The sequence below is a fragment of the Nerophis ophidion genome, linkage group LG05, assembly GCF_033978795.1.
Source record: "Nerophis ophidion isolate RoL-2023_Sa linkage group LG05, RoL_Noph_v1.0, whole genome shotgun sequence".
Taxonomy (NCBI): domain Eukaryota; kingdom Metazoa; phylum Chordata; class Actinopteri; order Syngnathiformes; family Syngnathidae; genus Nerophis; species Nerophis ophidion.
The window spans coordinates 75,394,049-75,413,236 of NC_084615.1; the positions used below are offsets into that span (position 1 = coordinate 75,394,049).

The 19,188-nt window shown below is 42.6% G+C and overlaps 1 protein-coding gene across 4 annotated transcripts in view; it reads right to left on the bottom strand.

Moving 5' to 3' along the window:
* The window catches only part of gria3b (glutamate receptor, ionotropic, AMPA 3b), a 420,593-nt gene that overhangs the window by 71,571 nt on the left and 329,834 nt on the right, over window positions 1–19,188 (bottom strand). For all 4 annotated transcript variants that reach the window (XR_009806959.1, XM_061901989.1, XM_061901988.1 and 1 more), the window contains 2 exons: window positions 18,696–19,069; window positions 17,567–17,765 (listed from right to left, as the gene is read on the bottom strand). Coding sequence is in view for 3 of the 4 variants with exons in the window: in XM_061901989.1 (XP_061757973.1) it covers window positions 17,567–17,765; window positions 18,696–19,069 (573 nt within the window). In the remaining variant the exon portion in view is untranslated. The remainder of the gene's footprint in view (window positions 1–17,566; window positions 17,766–18,695; window positions 19,070–19,188) is intronic.

The following is a 19,188-nucleotide window of genomic DNA, read 5'->3' on the forward strand; positions in this document are numbered from 1 at the left end:
CTGTTTCTTTTATTTATATATATAATAAAATAAATATTTATACATAGAATTCACTGAAAGTCAAGTATTTCCTACATGTATATATATATATATTTATATATATATATATGAAATACTGTAGTTAATAAATCATACTCCTCCCCTCTTAACCATATTTGCCATTAATTAGTTGCTTATTAACATGCAAATTAGTAACATATTGGCTGTTAAGTAATCATTATTAAGTCCATTATTACTGCCTTATTCGGCATGGCCTTATTATAACCCTAACCCTCTCACCCTAACCCTAACCAAATAACTCTAAATTAAGTCTTTATCACTTAGAATATGTTTCCCTAATAGAGATGCGCGGATAGGCAATTATATCATCCGCAACCGCATCAGCAAAGTCGTCATCCACCCGCCGTCCACCCGAACCAACATTTTATCAGAACCGCAACAGCCCGCCACCCGCCCGTTGAAATACATCAGAGGTCGGCCACCTTCACCACTCAAAGAGCTATTTAAACCCGTTTCACAGGGTAAAGAAGACAATGCGAGCCGCTAACGTTCTCGTGAATATCCAATGGTGTTCACCCTGATGACAAGAACAAGGGTGTGCTGTGAAGCCATTGCCTTTGACACCTTCAACAACATGTACAAACAGAATGTTAGTCCAGCAACATGTGTGGAGCTTCCGCAATCACACGTACAAGATTGAAAGGCATACTGGGTGACACAGAGTACACCGATGGTTGTGATATAAACAACTTTAATACTTACTAAAATGTGCCACGCTGTGAAGCCACACCAAACAAGAATGACAAACACATTTCGGGAGAACATCCTCACAGTAACACAACATAAACGCAACAAAACAAATACCCAGAATCCTTTGCATCCGTGACACAACCTGAATATATTTGACACCCCCGTCAGGAAGTGTCATAGATGCAAAGGATTGTGGGTATTTGTTGTGTTGCGTTTATGTTGTGTTACTGGGAGGATGTTCTCCTGAAATGTGTTTTTCATTCTTCTTTGGTGTGGCTTCACAGCGTGGTGCATATTACTAAAAGTGTTAAAATTGTTTATATCCCTATTGTCTTCTTCGCTTTGTGACACGAGTCCTAAATGGCTCTTTGAATGGTAAAGGATACCGATCCCTGAACCATGTATATCAAATATTTCCGAATGATTCAACCGCCACCCGCCCGAATCTAATTAAAATCGATTTTTTCATCATGTCCCCCGCCCGACCCGCGGTTTAACCGCGGACTCCGCGGATGAGACCGCAAACCGCGCATCTCTATCCCCTAGTGTCCAAATAACTCTAAATTAAGTCTTTGTTACTAAGAATATGTCCCCCATACTAAAGTGTTACCAAAAACATACAACTTTGTCTTGAATTTGCAAAAAAAAATAATTTATTTTTCACTAAAGAATGGTATGCGCATATGAAACTGGTGGGGTTCAGTACCGCCAACAAGGTTAAGAACCACTGCCCTAGTGTGTGAATGTGTATTGGCCCTGCGATGAGGTGGCGACTTGTCCATGGTGTACCCTGCCTTCCGCCCGAATGCACCTGAGATAGTCTCCAGCACCCCCCACGACCCCAAAAGGGACACGCGGTAGAAAATGGATGGAACTTTGCTAGATTTCAAGATAATACTTAAATGAGAAATAATAACCGTTAAAAGTATATCAAACAAACCTTTAATGAAGTGATCACAGCAAACTGTGATCTGCATGCTATTCTCGTCTTTTCACCAAATTTTGCGCTTTTCAATCCTTTTTGATAACCTCTCGGAACGCATAGTACTCATTGAAAACAGAGCTTGGGCGAGACAAGAGCAGGATGTGACTTCAATCACATCCCAGCAATTGCCATTAATTAACTGATGAGTGCACTGCAAAAAGTCAGCGTTCAAAAAGAAGACGAAAAAAAATAGGTATATTTTATTTGAACTAAGCAAAATTATCTGCCAATAAAATAAGAACATTTGGCTGGTCAAGACTTTCCAAAACAATTAAAATTAGCTAACCTCAATGAACCCAAAAATATTTTAAACTAAGGATATTCTGACCAATAACAAGTACACTTTTCTTGATAGAAAAAAAAGAGACCTTTTTGCTCAATATGTTGAAAAATATCCCTAAATTAAGTAAATGCTCGTGCCGTTATCTTGTCATAATGATATGTGCCCGGCATTATATTTCTTGAAACCAGCAAACTTATACTAAAAACTGATTTATTGTTCTTAAGCACATCATATTGTCTAAAAATTCATTTTTCCATCGACAACATGACATCATCACGCCAAGTGCGTGCTCTTTTAGTTAATTAGTGCGCATATGTACAGCCCGGGCCCCCGCCCAACATTTTTTTAATTTTGAGGAATTTATCTGAATGCTCATGAACTATTTCTATTCAAAATTCTTTGAAATGTCACATATTTAAATTTTTAAAAATATTAACTGTCACTTTACTGTACTGTGTCAACTGTACTACTATATGAGCACGTATTTTCTATTGTTTCATTGAAATTAAAACAGCAAAGTCAATGTGTTTTGATCATGAGACCCAATTGTGTCAAAATCATGATTTTTTTTAAATGCTTGAAATAAGCAATTAGTAGTTTAAAAAAGTAGTTTTATACTTGTGAGTGTTGATGACACAGCTTTGCAAGAGTTGATATTCTAGTTTCAAGCATGTTTTACTCAATATAGGTCATAAAATCTCACTAACAAGCTGTAATAAATTACTGAGATCATTTAGGACCAAAACATTATCACCAGACCTATGTAAGCGTCAATATATACCTTGATGTTGCAGAAAAAAGACCATATGTTTTTTTAATCGATTTCCGAACTCTATTGATAAAAGGGTGAATTTGGCGATTCAAATGCCTTTCAATTATTCGCTATCGGAGCAATGATCTTTCACCCGTGACGTCACAACAGGAAGCAATCCGCCATTTTCTCAAACACATTACACACACCAAGTCAAATCAGCTCTGTTATTTTACGTTTTTTTGACTGTTTTCCGTACCTTGGAGACATTATGCCTCTTCGGTGTAACAACACGAACAGGGACGGATTCAAGTTGACTTACGTGTAGTGTGCTAATCAGACATATCAATGGTCACGGCATGTTAATCGATGCTAACATGCTGTTTAGGCTAGCTGTATGTACATATTGCATCATTATGCCTCATTTGTAGCTATATTTGCATCCAGCCTTTCCCTCCACCCGCATTTAATGCCAAACAAACACATACGAATCGACGGATTCAAGTTGCACCAGTTGTCAAAAGATGCAATCGTTGGTTAGAAGGCGATTGCCGAATTCGTCCTCCTTGCCGTTGTCTGTTGTGATGTGGCTCAATAGCTTCAGTTTCTTCTTCAATTTCATTTTCGCATGCCAAACAAACACATACCAATCGACGGATTCAAGTTGCACCAGTGGTCAAAAGATGCGAAAGTCCCTCGTTTGTTCTGTCGTAGCATCGCTACAGACGATAGCGATGCTACGACAGAGATGTGTGGATATCCTGCGACACTCAAAGCAGATGCATTTCCAACGATAAAGTCAACGAAATCACAAAGGTGAGTTTTGTTGATGTTATTGACTTATGTGCTAATCAGACATATTTGCGCACGGCATAACTGCAAGCTAGTCGATGCTAACATGCTATTTAGGCTAGCTGTATGTACATATTGCATCATTATGCCTCATTTGTAGCTATATTTGCATCGAGCCTTTCCCTCCACCCACATTTAATGCCAAACAAACACATGCCAATCGACGGATTCAAGTTGCACCAGTTGTCAAAAGATGCAATCGTTGGTTAGAAGGCGATCGCCGAATTCGTTCTGGTTTCCGTTGTCTGTCGTGATATGGCTCAATAGCTTCAGTTTCTTCTTCAATTTCATTTTCGCTATCTGCCTCCACACTCCAACCATCCGTTTCAATACATGCGTAATCTGTTGAATCGCTTAAGCCGCTGAAATCCGAGTCTGAATCCGAGCTAATGTTGCTATATCTTTCTGTTCTATCCGCCATGTTTGTTTGTATTGGCAACACGCAGTGACGTCACAGGAAAATGGACGGGTGGATATAGCGATGGTGAAAATCAGGCACTTTGAAGCAGTTTTTCGGGATATTGCGTGTTGGGTAAAATTTTAAAAAAATCTTTGAAAAATGAAATAAGCCACTGGGAACTGATTTTTATTGGTTTGAACCCTTCTGAAATTGTGTTAATGTTCCCCTTTAAAACAAGTAAAACACTTAAACATAAAGTCTGCTTAAGGGGAAGAATTATCTTAATAAATGGGAACATTATCACAATTTCAAAAGGGTTAAAAACAATAAAAATCAGTTCCCAGTGGCTTGTGTATTTTTTGAAGTTTTTTTCAAAATTTTACCGGTCCCGGAATATCCCTAAATAAAGCTTTAAAGTGCCTTATTTTCGCTATCTTCGAAACCACTATCCATTTCCCTGTGACGTCATACAGTGCAGCCAATAAAAACAACATGGCGGTTAACACAGCAAGATATAGCGACATTAGCTCGGATTCAGACTCGGATTTCAGCGGTTTAAGCGATTCAACAAATTACGCATCTATTGAAACAGATGGTCGGAGTACGGAGGCAGATAGCGAAAACGAAATTGAAGAAGAAATTGAAGCTATTGAGTGAATAGCTATTGACGCTATTCGGCCATAGCATGGGTGTACCTAATGAAATGGCCCATAGCATGGCTGCCTTATTAGCATCGCCGGTAAAATGTGCGGACCAAACGATCAGGACTTTCGCATCTTGTGACACTGGAGCAACTTGAATCCGTCGATTGGTAAGTGTTTGTTTCGCATAAAATGTGGGTATCTAGTTTCAAATGTACATACAGCTAGCGTAAATAGCATGTTAGCATCGATTAGCATAGCATGTTAGCATCGATTAGCTGGCAGTCATGCCGTGACCAAATATGTCTGATTAGCACATAAGTCAACAACATCAACAAAACTCACCTTTGTGATTTCGTTGACTTAATCGTTGCAAATGCATCTGCAGGTTATCCATACATCTCTGTGCCATGTCTGTCTTAGCATCGCTGGTAAAATGTGAAGACACTCTGGCACATTCAATGGGGGTCTGGCGGCAGATTTCTTGCCAGTGGTGCAACTTGAATCCCTCCCTGTTAGTGTTGTTACACCCTCCGACAACACACCGACGAGGCGTGAATTCTCGAAAGTTCCAAAAAATAGTCGAAAAAACGGTAAATAACAGAGCTGAGACCCGGTGTTTGTAATGTGAAAATGAAAATGGCGGGTGTGTTACCTCGGTGATGTCACGTTCTGACGTCATCGCTAAAAGAGCGATAAACAGAAAGGCGTTTAATTTGCCAAAATTCACCCATTTAGAGTTCGGAAATCAGTTAAAAAAATACATGGTCTTTTTTCTGCAACATCAAGGTATATATTGACGCTTGCATAGGTTTGGTGATAATGTTCCCCTTTAAACAGAAAATAAACAATTTGAAATATTTAATCTTACTTAGATTTCAGTTTTTGCAGTGTGTACATTAAAATGTTTTTGTTTGAGATGAAAAATAAAGCCACCATCTTGATTGGTAGTTTGATGCCGGTATCTACAAATAGTAGCCTTCCCTGTGATTAATCAAACATTTAAGGCTTTTTGGAGGCTATATGTAAAAGTAGAAAGGTTATTTAAGGGCAGAATTAAAAAAAAAAGCAATTGTCCTCTCCATTCTAAATAACCACTTAATCTGTATTGATTCCAAATTACGGATCTCTCCCAGACCTCTGGCCACTACTCTTTGGACTATTGCCTGTTTATTTCTTGTCTTGGCATTGCAGAGTTCTTTCATTATAGGCTCTACACTGCAAGTCTTTCTTCACCCTCCACTGTTTCCCTTTAAAGGGGAACATTATCACAAAACCTATGTAAGCGTCAATATATACCTTGATGTTGCAGAAAAAAGACGCATGTATTTTTTTAACCGATTTCCGAACCCTAAATGGGTGAATTTTGGCAAGTTAAACGCCTTTTTGTTTATCGGTCTTTTAGCGATGACGTCAGAACGTGACGTCACCGAGGTAACACACCCGCCATTTTCATTTTCACATTACAAACACCGGGTCTCAGCTCTGTTATTTTCCGTTTTTTCGACCATTTTTTGGAACCTTGGAGACTCGTTGGTGTGTTGTCGGAGGGTGTAACAACACTAACAGGGAGGGATTCAAGTTGCACCACTGGGAAGAAATCTGCCGCCAGACCCCCATTGAACGTACCAAAGTGTCTTCACATTTGACCGGCGATGCTAAGACAGACATGGCACAGAGATGTATGGATAACCTGCAGATGCATTTGCAACGATTAAGTCAACGAAATCACAAAGGTGAGTTTTGTTGATGTTGTTGACTTATGTGCTAATCAGACATATTTGGTCGCAGCATGACTGCCAGCTAATCGACGCTAACATGCTACGCTAATCGATGCTAACATGCTATTTACGCTCGCTGTATGTACATTTGAAACTAGATACCCACATTTAATGCGAAACAAACACTTACCAATCGACGGATTTAAGTTGCTCCAGTGTCACAAGATGCGAAAGTCCTGATCGTTTGGTCCGCACATTTTACCGGCGATGCTAATAAGGCAGCCATGCTATGGGCCACTTCATTAGGTACACCCATGCTATGGCGGAATAGCGTCAATAGCTATTCGCTCAATAGCTTCGATTTCGTCTTCGATTTCGTTTTCGCTATCTGCCTCCATACTCCGACCATCTGTTTCAATACATGCGTGATCTGTTGAATCGCTTAAGCCGCTGAAATCCGAGTCTGAATCCGAGCTAATGTCGCTATATCTTGCTGTGGTAATCGCCACGTTGTTTGTATATGACGTCACAGGGAAATGGACAGTCGCATCGCAAATAGCGAAAATCAAGAACTTTAAAGCTTTTTTTAGGGATATTCCCAGAGGTGTAAAATTTTGAAAAAAACTTCGAAAAATAAAACAAGCCACTGGGAACTGATTTTTATTGTTTTTAACCCTTTTTAAATTGTGATAATTTCCCCCTTTAACATTCACAGCGTTTGTGGTTCTACCACAGCCTTCGTTCCATATTCTCTGTGGACTACCTTTGTCCCAAGAAATACAACTTGACGCTCTGAGGGCGTACTTTGTGTCATATATGGACGGAATGCCAACTGACAGATCTTTGCCCCCAGAAGCGAGGCTCTATAAGGACAAAGCTTCGCCAGAGGTCACGTCTATCTCACAGCAGTCTATTATTACATCTGATAGCTCCCTCTTATATGCAAACAAGCTGTAATCTTTACAGAAGCTCCATCAGTCGATACTCCACTGAAACACATGGTGACAAGAGCTCTGGGAGTCATGTTACAAAGCGTCGATGCGATTGCGGTGGAGCCTCAGGATTCCTGGAATAAATTGTCTTCTCTTCATGCAAGTCTGGCCAGAAGCAGGTCTGCTCCGCTTAGAAAATCTACTCATTAAACCTCGTGTCGGACCATGCAGAAGCTCTAATGTCTGCGTCACAATAGCTGAGACGTGAAATTGATTTTTATGCTTAGCAAAAATGCCTCAGTCACTGCGCAAAAGCTGTTGTTCCATCTTCATCCCACCTGTACGCTAGTAAAATGCTTGATGCTTGCCCTTCAGACTTTAATGTAAAATGATTTGAGGGGCAAACAAAGCTGCGGTCTCATTCCTATCCATCATGTCCTCGTTTCATTGTTACGATGTTAAATGAGGTGCAAGAAGGGGTCTTTGACGGTCTCACCCGAGTTTTTTTCATGTAATTAGACAACCAATGTGCTATTGAAGCTATTATCATGCCCCATTTTTCCATTTTACACGCATTTCACAACAAAAGCCTTTTGATGGACTCGTCAAGGCTGAATTTAGACGGCAAATTACAACGATTTTCCGTGGCACAGTCAGAGAGGGGGTCATGGCATATCCTCTGACCAGGCCCCTTCTAAATGTCGGTATACAGATATCCTGTCAAAGTGATCTTTACGTCATAACAATACAAAGCAAAGAAAAACCTAAAGCTGTAAATAAAAAAAAATACAACAAAGCCATACATATTGTACATCTAATTAGGAATTCATCTATTTTCTACCGCTTATTCCCCTTTGGGATCGCGGGGGGCGCTGGTGCCTATCTCAGCTACAATCGGGCGGAAGGCGGAGTACACCCTGGACAAGTCGCCACCTCATCACATGGCCGACACAGATAGACAGACAACATTCACACACTAGGGCCAATTTAGTGTCGCATATCAACCTATCCCCAGGTGCATGTCTTTGGAAGTGGGAGGAAGCCGGAGTACCCGGAGGGAACCCACGCATTCACGGGGAGAACATGCAAACTCCACACAGAAAGATCCCGAGCCCGGGATTCAATCAATCAATCAATCAATGTTTATTTATATAGCCCCAAATCACAAATGTCTCAAAGGACTGCACAAATCATTACGACTACAACAACCTCGGAAGAACCCACAAAAGGGCAAGGAAAACTCACACCCAGTGGGCAGGGAGAATTCACATCCAGTGGGACGCCAGTGACAATGCTGACTATGAGAAACCTTGGAGAGGACCTCAGATGTGGGCAACCCCCCCCCTCTAGGGGACCGAAAGCAATGGATGTCGAGCGGGTCTAACATGATACTGTGAAAGTTCAATCCATAGTGGCTCCAACACAGCCGCGAGAGTTCAGTTCAAGCGGATCCAAGACAGCAGCGAGAGTCCCGTCCACAGGAAACCATCTCAAGCGGATCAGCAGCGTAGAGATGTCCCCAACCGATACAGGCGAGCGGTCCATCCTGGGTCTCGACTCTGGACAGCCAGTACTTCATCCATGGTCATCGGACCGGACCCCCTCCACAAGGGAGGGGGGACATAGGAGAAAGAAAAGAACCCTGACTACTCAGGACCTTCGTATTGTGAGGCAGACGCACTAACCCCTCTTTGACCGTGAAGCCCGAAAACAGAACTTTTTTGAAGAAATTAATATTCTTCTTGGGGCGGCATAGCTCGGTTGGTAGAGTGGCCGTGCCAGCAACTTGAGGGTTGCAGGTTCGATTCCCGCTTGTGCCATCCTAGTTACTGCCGTTGTGTCCTTGGGCAAGACACTTTACCCACCTGCTCCCAGTGCCACCCACACTGGTTTAAATGTAACTTAGATATTGGGTGTCACAATGTAAAGCGCTTTGAGTCACTTGAGAAAAGCGCTATATAAAATACAATTCATAATATTCTTCTATAGAATTTAATCGTCTGCAAATTACACAAAAACATACTTTTTAGTAACATGTGAGAGTAACTTCTTACGTTAAAAGTGAGATGTCATGTTTTGCCATCTATCCATCCATTTTCTACCATTTATTCCCTTAGCGGTCGTGGGGGGCGCTGGCGCCTATCTCAGCTACAATCGGGCGGAAGGCGAAGTACACCCTGGACAAGTCGCCACCTCATCACAGGGCCAACACAGATAGACAGACAACATTCACACACTAGGGCCAATTTAGTGTTGCCAATCAACCTATCCCCAGGTGCATGTCTTTGGAAGTGGGAGGAAGCCGGAGTACCCGGAGGGAACCCACGCAGTCATGGGGAGAACATGCAAACTCCACACAGAAAGATCCCGAGCCCGGGATTGAACTCAGGACTACTCAGGACCTTCGTATTGTGAGGCAGACGCACTAACCCCTCTACCACCGTGTTGCCCTAAAACATAATTTTTTTTAAAGTAATTAATATTCTTCTATAGAATTTAATCGTGTGCAAATTACACAAAAACTTACTTTTTAGTAACATGTGAGAAAAACTTATCAAGTTTTTAATTGGTTATAATTTTGATGATTCTGGCTTACAATTGATGAAAAATTTTAAAATTGAAAATCTCAGTAAATGTTAGGTTTCAAAAACTGTGAGCCATGTTGATCTGAATTATTACCAATAAAGGCTTGCATGTAATGAGTAGATATCACATTTTAATTTCAAATTGGAAGTTAATTGCTGACATGCTGACGTGCTTTGTGGACTTGGAGAAGGCATTCGACCGTGTCCCTCGGGAAGTCCTGTGGGGAGTGCTCAGAGAGTATGGGGTATCGGACTGTCTTATTGTGGCGGTCCGCTCCCTGTACGATCAGTGTCAGAGCTTGGTCCGCATTGCTGGCAGTAAGTCGGACACGTTTCCAGTGAGGGTTGGACTCCGCCAAGGCTGTCCTTTGTCACCCATTCTGTTCATAACTTTTATGGACAGAATTTCTAGGCGCAGTCAAGGCGTTGAGGGATTCCGGTTTGGTGACCGCAGGATTAGGTCTCTGCTTTTTGAAGATGATGTGGTCCTGATGGCTTCATCTGACCGGGATCTTCAGCTCTCGCTGGATCGGTTCGCAGCCGAGTGTGAAGCGACCGGAATGAGAATCAGCACCTCCAAGTCCGAGTCCATGGTTCTCTCCCGGAAAAGGGTGGAGTGCCATCTCCGGGTTGGGGAGGAGACCCTGCCCCAAGTGGAGGAGTTCAAATACCTAGGAGTCTTGTTCACGAGTGAGGGAAGAGTGGATCGTGAGATCGACAGGCGGATCGGTGCGGCGTCTTCAGTAATGCGGACGTTGTACCGATCCGTTGTGGTGAAGAAGGAGCTGAGCCAAAAGGCAAAGCTCTCAATTTACCGGCCGATCTACGTTCCCATCCTCACCTATGTTCATGAGCTTTGGGTCATGACCGAAAGGATAAGATCACGGGTACAAACGGCCGAAATGAGTTTCCTCCGCCGTGAGGCGGGGCTCTCCCTTAGAGATAGGGTGAGAAGCTCTGCCATCCGGGAGGAACTCAAAGTAAAGCCGCTGCTCCTCCACATCGAGAGGAGCCAGATGAGGTGGTTCGGGCATATGGTAAGGATGCCACCCTAGGGAGGTGTTTAGGGCACGTCCAACCCCAACCGGTAGGAGGCCACGGGGAAGACCCAGGACACGTTGGGAAGACTATATCTCCCGGCTGGCCTGGGAACGCTTCGGGATCCCCCGGGAAGAGCTAGACGAAGTGGCTGGGGAGAGGGAAGTCTGGGTTTCTCTGCTTAGGCTGTTGCCCCCGCGACCCGACCTCGGATAAGCGGAAGAAGATGGATGGATGGATGGATGGATGTTGACATGAAGTGACTTTTACGCAATATTCAAATTTTATGAGTTTCACTTTTATAATATAATGACTCAGAGAAAATCTGGTTGTAAGAAAACATGCAACTTTTCTCTGACTACAACTGAACCTAGCGAAAATGAAAACTTTTGACCACAAACTTAGTGACGGCTCGGTGATATTTGTCTGCAGGAATGCATCTGTTATGCTCGTCTAAATGAGAAGGAACCATCCATTCATCCATCCATTTTTCTACCGCTTATTCCCTTTTTTGGGGTCGCGGGGGGCGTTGGCGCCTATCTCAGCTACATTTGGGCGGAAGGCAGTGTACACCCTGGACAAGTCGCCACCTCATTGCAGGGCCTAAAAGGAATTCATTTCAATTCAACATGTAATAGCGCCAACATTATAGGGAGTGTTCATTAGTTCCTGTTGTATTCAGATGACGTGTTACCGCGGCCTGGAATGAGATCGGAGCGCTTCAAAACGCAATTTTCATTTATAATTATTGCATGCTGTGTGTTCAAATGTTTCAGCATATTGCTCACATGGCCTCCTCTTGATAAACCAGCAGCCTTATAATTATTATGTTCTGCTCGGGCTCCACCATTTTCAAATCTGAAGTCACTACGCAACATTATCCCCAGCCAGAAGGATCGATAGGAGAACTGTTTGAATGAATGGCAAGCGACTCCAAGGAATTGGTGGACTGGGAACCAGTTTTCGATTCCCATCGCGAGCTGCAAGTGACATCACATAATTTTGCAGACTTGCAAGCGGGGAAAAAAACAGTCAAAGACTCAGAGCAGACTCAGCCAAACTGCCTCTAGGTAACGTAACGATATTCAATGGCAACCAAACAAGAAGAAACCAGTCAAAAGTAAAGGTTCCGCTTTTCAAAATGCACAAGCTTGATGTTAATTTACACTGGATTTGCCATAGCTACCGATAACATAAGCGATTTTCCATCCATTCATCCATTTTCTTCCGCTTATCCGAGGTCGGGTCGCGGGGGCAGCAGCCTAAGCAGAAAAGTCAAGAATTCCCTCTCCCCAGCCACTTCGTCCAGCTCCTCCCGGGGGATCCTGAGGCGTTCCCATGCCAGCCGAGAGACATAGTCTTCCGAACATGTCTTGGGTCTTCCCCGTGGCCTCCTAGGGAGGCGTTTGGGTGGCAAAACCATCTCATCTGGCTCCTCTTAATGTGGAGGAACAACGGCTTTACTCTGAGTTCCTCCCAGATGACAGAGCTTCTCACCCTATCTCTAAGGGAGAGCCCCGCCACCTGGCGGAGGAAACTCATTTCAGCCGCTTGTACCCGTGATCTTGTCCTTTCAGTCAAAACCCAAATCTCATGAGCATAGGTGAGGATGGGAACGTAGATCGACCGGTAAATTGAGAGCTTTTCCTTCCGGCTCAGCTCCTTCTTCACCACAACAGATCGGTACAACGTCCGCATTACTGAAGACGCCGCACCGATCTGCCTGTCGATCTCACGATCCACTCATCCCTCACTCGTGAACAAGACTCCTACGTACTTGAACTCCTCCAGTTGGTGGAAGATTTCCTCACCAACCTGAATTTACATATCGATTTTGATTCCTCCATGTTCGGTAATAAAAATGACAACTAAGATGGACGTCACAACCAAACAGCTGTTGTGTAATAAATACAATACTTACCGTTACAAATGATAAATGATAAATGGGTTGTACTTGTATAGCGCTTTTCTACCTTCAAGGTACTCAAAGCGCTTTGACACTACTTCCACATTTACCCATTCACACACACATTCACACACTGATGGAGGGAGCTGCCATGCAAGGCGCCAACCGGCACCCATCAGGAGCAAGGGTGAAGTGTCTTGCTCAGGACACAACGGACGTGACGAGGTTGGTTCTAGGTGGGATTTGAACCAGGGACCCTCGGGTTGCGCACGGCCACTCTCCCACTGCGCCACGCCGTCCCTACAACACCTTGTAGTGCTCAACAAGAGAAAAGGCTGGCACATTCAACTTAATGGCAAAGACTACATCTTGGCTAAAGCAACACCTCATAGTCTATACACTACTGCCATCTAACGTCTTGGAATTGCAACTGCATGAAAAGTTGTACGATATAGTACAGTACAGGACAGTAATTTAAATAAGACACAGAAGTGTAAGAAAATATGATAACAGCTGGACAGCAAAGCGAAGTGTTACGTTCTAACATTTATTAAAGGGGAACATTATAACAATTTCAAAAGGGTTAAAAACAATAAAAATCAGTTCCCAGTGGCTTGTTTTATTTTTTGAAGTTTTTTTCAAAATGTTACACCTCCCGGAATATCCCTAAAAAAAGCTTTAAAGTTCTTGATTTGCGCTATTTGCGATGCGAGTGTCCATTTCCCTGTGACGTCATACAGGGCTGCCAATACAAACAACATGGCGGTTACCACAGTAAGATATAGCGACATTAGCTCGGATTCAGACTCGGATTTCAGCGGCTTAAGCGATTCAACAGATTACGCATGTATTGAAACAGATGGTCAGAGTATGGAGGCAGATAGCAAAAACGAAATTGAAGAAGAAACTGAAGCTATTGAGCGAATAGCTATTGACGCTATTTGGCTATAGCATGGGTGTACCTAATGAAGTGACCCATAGCATGGCTGCCTTATTAGCATCGCCGGTAAAATGTGCGGACCAAACGATCAGGACTTTCGCATCTTGTGACACTGGAGCAACTTAAATCCGTCGATTGGTAAGTGTTTGTTTCGCATTATATGTGGGTATCTAGTTTCAAATGTACATACAGCTAGCGTAAAGAGCATGTTAGCATCGATTAGCATAGCATGTTAGCATTGATTAAATGGCAGTCTTGCCGTGACCAAATATGTCTGATTAGCACATAAGTCAACAACATCAACAAAACTCACCTTTGTGATTTCGTTGACTTAATCGTTGCAAATGCATCTGCAGGTTATCCATACATCTCTGTGCCATGTCTGTCTTAGCATCGCAGACACTCTGGCAAATTCAATGGGGGTCTGGCAGCAGATTTCTTGCCAGTGGTGCAACTTGAATCCCTCCCTGTTAGTGTTGTTACACCCTCCGACAACACACCGACGAGGCATGATGTCTCCAAGGTTCCAAAAAATAGTCGAAAAAACGGTAAATAACAGAGCTGAGACCCGGTGTTTGTAATGTGAAAAACTCGGTGACATCACGTTCTGACGTCATCGCTAAAAGAGCGATAAACAGAAAGGCGTTTAATTTTCCAAAATTCACCCGTTTAGAGTTCGGAAATGGGTTACAAAAATACATGGTCTTTTTTCTGCAACATCAAGGTACATATTGACGCTTGCATAGGTTTGGTGATAATGTTCCCCTTTAACACATTTTCAATCATTCAAAGTTTACTTATATAGCCCTAAATCACGAGTGTCTCAATGGGCTGCGCAAGCCACAATGACATCCTCGGCTCAGATCCCACATCGGGGCAAGAAAGTAGTCAACCCAATTTTAACACACAAAAGTACTAAGAGTTGGTACAGCTGAGTACTGGTATTGATTCCTCTGTATTGGGAACTGGTACCATATCGATTTAAATGTGTAATGTAGCATGTCTACATACTACCAACTTCCGAAGCCTTGTGGGTACATCAACCGTCTCCCAGAACCATCGTCCTTGTTAGTGCTATTTAACTGATGCATTTTGGAAGACAGACCCTAACATTGGACTGCACAGTTCTCTTCGCAGTTAGGAGTGTGTGTGGGTTTTCTCTGGGTGCTCCGGCTTTCTCCCACATTCCCCAAACACGGGGCTAATTGGACACTTTTAATTGTTCATAGGTGTGAACGGGAGTGTGATGGGTTGTTTGTCTAGATGTGCCCTGTCAGGCTTGAGCTCAACCGTAATTCTAATGTGGGGAAATTGGTCTAGAAAATGATGATGATGACGACTCTACTTCTCTTCATGTCTTTGCTTCTGCACAAACTACTAGTCTTATGTCTAGGCTTTGTCAACGTGTCATAAAGTGGTGGCGCACAAGACAGGTGCAGTCATCAAAAATTCAAGCCAGGGATGTCACAGGCTTGGCAACATATGATTATTTTGAGAGACTGAAAAATCCAGCTGGCTGATGCCGTATGGATCTCATTAAGATGGAGGTTGTTTTCTTTTTGTTGTCAAGCCTCTACAGCTTTAATTAAAATTCACTCAGAATAGCAGTTCACACATGTCAGTTTTCTGTTTGAACGTTTGGTGGTAAGTAGGACATTCGTTCCACAGAAGCCAGGAAAATGCGTTACTTGGCGACCTCTTGTCAGACATTCTATGAGCGGACCTGATGTGTCTGTATTGTCAGGTTGGGAACCTAAACTATAATTGCTAGCCGCCATTGTTTCCAAACATAAACCTGCATTATATGTTGTCGCATGTGCAGCATCTCTGATGAAAGAAGCAGTCATTCTTAAGTGTTCAATGGTGAACAGAGAGTTGACACATTCCCTTCCGTTACATTTTTTTGTAGGCAAATATATTTTGAAACTTTACTTTTAATGTTTTACAGAAAACTAAGTTCTCCTTTAAGCAGGAAAAATGTAATTCTACACAGGCAGGGCTGTTTGATTATTACCTATTCCTTTTACAACACTTTTATAGGACTGCAGAACCGATGTTGCTATAGCAACAGCCTCAACACAAAAGGATGTCACATCAAAATATGAAGTTTTGTTGGAACCCTTGCTGAGTGAGCATGCGGTCTACTTTTAGTGACTAATGTGGATTCAGATTTTTCTTCATTTTTAACTTAATAGCCGTGCTGGACATACTGTTTATTCTAAAGCTCAGCTTAAAGGGGAACATTATCACAATTTCAAAAGGGTTAAAAACAATAAAAATCAGTTCCCAGTGGCTTGTTTTATTTTTCGAAGTTTTTTTCAAAATTTTACATCTCCCGGAATATCCCTAAAAAAAGCTTGAAAGTGCTTGATTTTCGCTATTTGCGATGCGACTGTCCATTTCCCTGTGACGTCATACAGGGCTGCCAATACAAACAACATGGCGGTTACCACAGCAAGATATAGCGACATTAGCTCGGATTCAGACTCGGATTTCAGCGGCTTAAGGGATTCAATAGATTACGTATGCATTGAAACAGATGGTCGGAGTATGGAGGCAGATAGCGAAAACGAAATTGAAGAAGAAACTTAAGCTATTCAGCGAATAGCTATTGACGCTATTCGGCCATAGCATGGGTGTACCTAATGAAGTGGCCCATAGCATGGCTGCCTTATTAGCATCGCCGGTAAAATGTGCGGACCAAACGATCAGGACTTTCGCATCTTGAGACACGGGAGCAATTTAAATCCGTCGATTGGTAAGTGTTTGTTTCGCATTAAATGTGGGTATCTAGTTTCAAATGTACATACAGCTAGCGTAAATAGCATGTTAGCATCGATTAGCATAGCATGTTAACATCGATTAGCTGGCAGTCATGCTGCGACCAAATATGTCTGATTAGCACATAAGTCAACACCATCACCTTTGTGATTTCGTTGACTTTATCGTTGGAAATGCATCTGCAGGTTATCCATACATCTCTGTGCCATGTCTGTCTTAGCATCGCCGGTAAAATGTGAAGACACTCTGGCACATTCAATGTGGGTCTGGCGGCAGATTTCTTGCCAGTGGTGCAACTTGAATCCCTCCCTGTTAGTGTTGTTACACCCTCCGACAACACACCGACGAGGCGTGAATTCTCCAAAGTTCCAAAAAATAGTCGAAAAAACAGAAAATAACAGAGCTGAGACCCTGGTGTTTGTAATGTGAAAATGAAAATGGCGGATGAATTACCCCGGTGACGTCACGTTCTGACGTCATCGCTACAACACCGATAAACAGAAAGGTGTTTAATTCGCCGAAATTCACCCATTTTGAGTTCGGAAATCGTTTAAAAAAATACATGGTCTTTTTTCTGCAACTTCAAGGTATATATTGACGCTTGCATAGGTTTGGTGATAATGTTCCCCTTTAACGTGCAGGCCTCTTCTTCATCATGTCCAATTTGCCAGCCCTGGCCAGGTAACTAATTATATTTCAGGAGCTGACCCCTCTGAGTCTTGAGCCTGATGTGGGTGCTTTGATTAGCCTTCAGTTTTTATCACCTCCGAGTCTTCTGTGTTGTTATCACACTTTCTGCTGACAGTTCCGGTGCCTCAAGGTTGCACACTGCACCACTGCCGCATGCATATTCTTGTCAAAAGAGTTCGAGATCCACTTTTCTGTCACCACACCTCATTTGGTACAGTCTTGTTCAGGTCAAGCAACACAATGTGTTTTTTTTTGCTTCAACGAGCATTGTGATGCGATGGTGATGATTTGTGGTTCATGCAACAACTCACCCTAAAAAACTCTTTTGTGGAACCTGAGTCCAGAGTGCCATAGGCTATCTCTGTTTGCTTGGCCAGATCTTCTGCGCTCTCTATAGGTGAGACCATCCTCTCCACTGTCAAGAAGGCAGCCAGGTTGGCTGTGTAGGAGGAGATGATGATGAGGGTGAAGAACCACCACACCCCACCAACGATACGTCCTGACAGGGACCTGAGAGAAGATCGTCCATGACATTGGAAACACAGAATTAAATTATATACATGACCACTACAGTTCTTTAACAGACCACATTTTCAGGGTGTTTAATCAATTATCCAACCAGGCTTCATCAATGAATGCACACAGGCTAGATTGGAGAGCTCAAGTCTGAGAGTATGCTGCTGTATATTTATTGTCATAAGTGGGAACAGTGCCAAGAAGACAACAATTGTTGGTGGGTACAATGCCATTAGAATTCAATGACCCGGATCATTGAGAATCATCACAAGCAACACTGGCCACATTGTTAACTTCCTTGAAATTTAATGTACTGTATATAGAAAATGGTTGAACAACTGAAGTCAGGACATTTTTAGGTAAAACATCCTGTAATGGATCCATGAAACTACATCAACTGCTCCATTGAGACATACCTTAGTCAATTATTCCATCATGGGCCGAGTTACACCCTTCAGTTCCCATTGAACTGTAATGTGCTATCAAATCAATATATTTTTGGCTTATGTTTTCAACTTTGTGGTAACAGTAAGGGGAAAACCCTCTTCTTTTCCAAGATGTATGTAACAAATCAAAGTCCATAAGGGAAAACTGACTAGGCAGAGTTTGCTTGGTTTTTTTTTCTGCATGAATTGACAAAATAATCTGACAAACAGTCAAGTATATTGCAAAATTCAAGAGTGGGTGTTGTTCCCAGGGGAGTTAAGGAACAAATACAGATTATATTTTTAGGCTACTTTCATTTGTAGACTGAATGGTCATCAATCGTATTCATTTCGTAAACTTTAGTCATGTAATAACTCTATTGGTCTAATTTTAGTTTTAATTGATTGTTATCTCAAAGGGCAAGAAAGGAAGATGCCTGACCTGTATCCAAATGTTACTACGAGTGTATAATGGTGTGCTGTCCTCCACTGAACCCACCTTGGGGAGATATCACAGCCCTGCTGCATGAAGGCGCCCAGTGAGAACCAGAGAGAATTGAAGATCCCAAAGTCATTGGGAGGGTCAGGGGGCATCTGAGCGTCCTTTGTCTCATCCTGATCCTCGAGGTTCCACTCGTAGGGACTGAACCGACTGACCAGGAATAGAACCACGCTCACCCCAATATAGGCAAACACTATACACATCCAGATCTCATAGGCCAGTGGGTCCAGGAAGGAGAAAACGCCAGGCTTGGACTTTTGAGGCTTCTTTATCATAATGGAGATGCCCAAACTCATAAATGGCTTGGAAAAGTCAATCACCTCCTCTCGAACCAGAGTAATAGTGAGAGGTGCAACAGCTATATCTGCTCTCTGGAAACAGGAACATGCACAGTATCAACGTTAGTTAGGACTTGCATGAACAGTCAGGTTACAAGTGATTTGCTGCAGCTGAAAACTTCCAAGTAAAGTACGAGAGGTTAGCACAAATT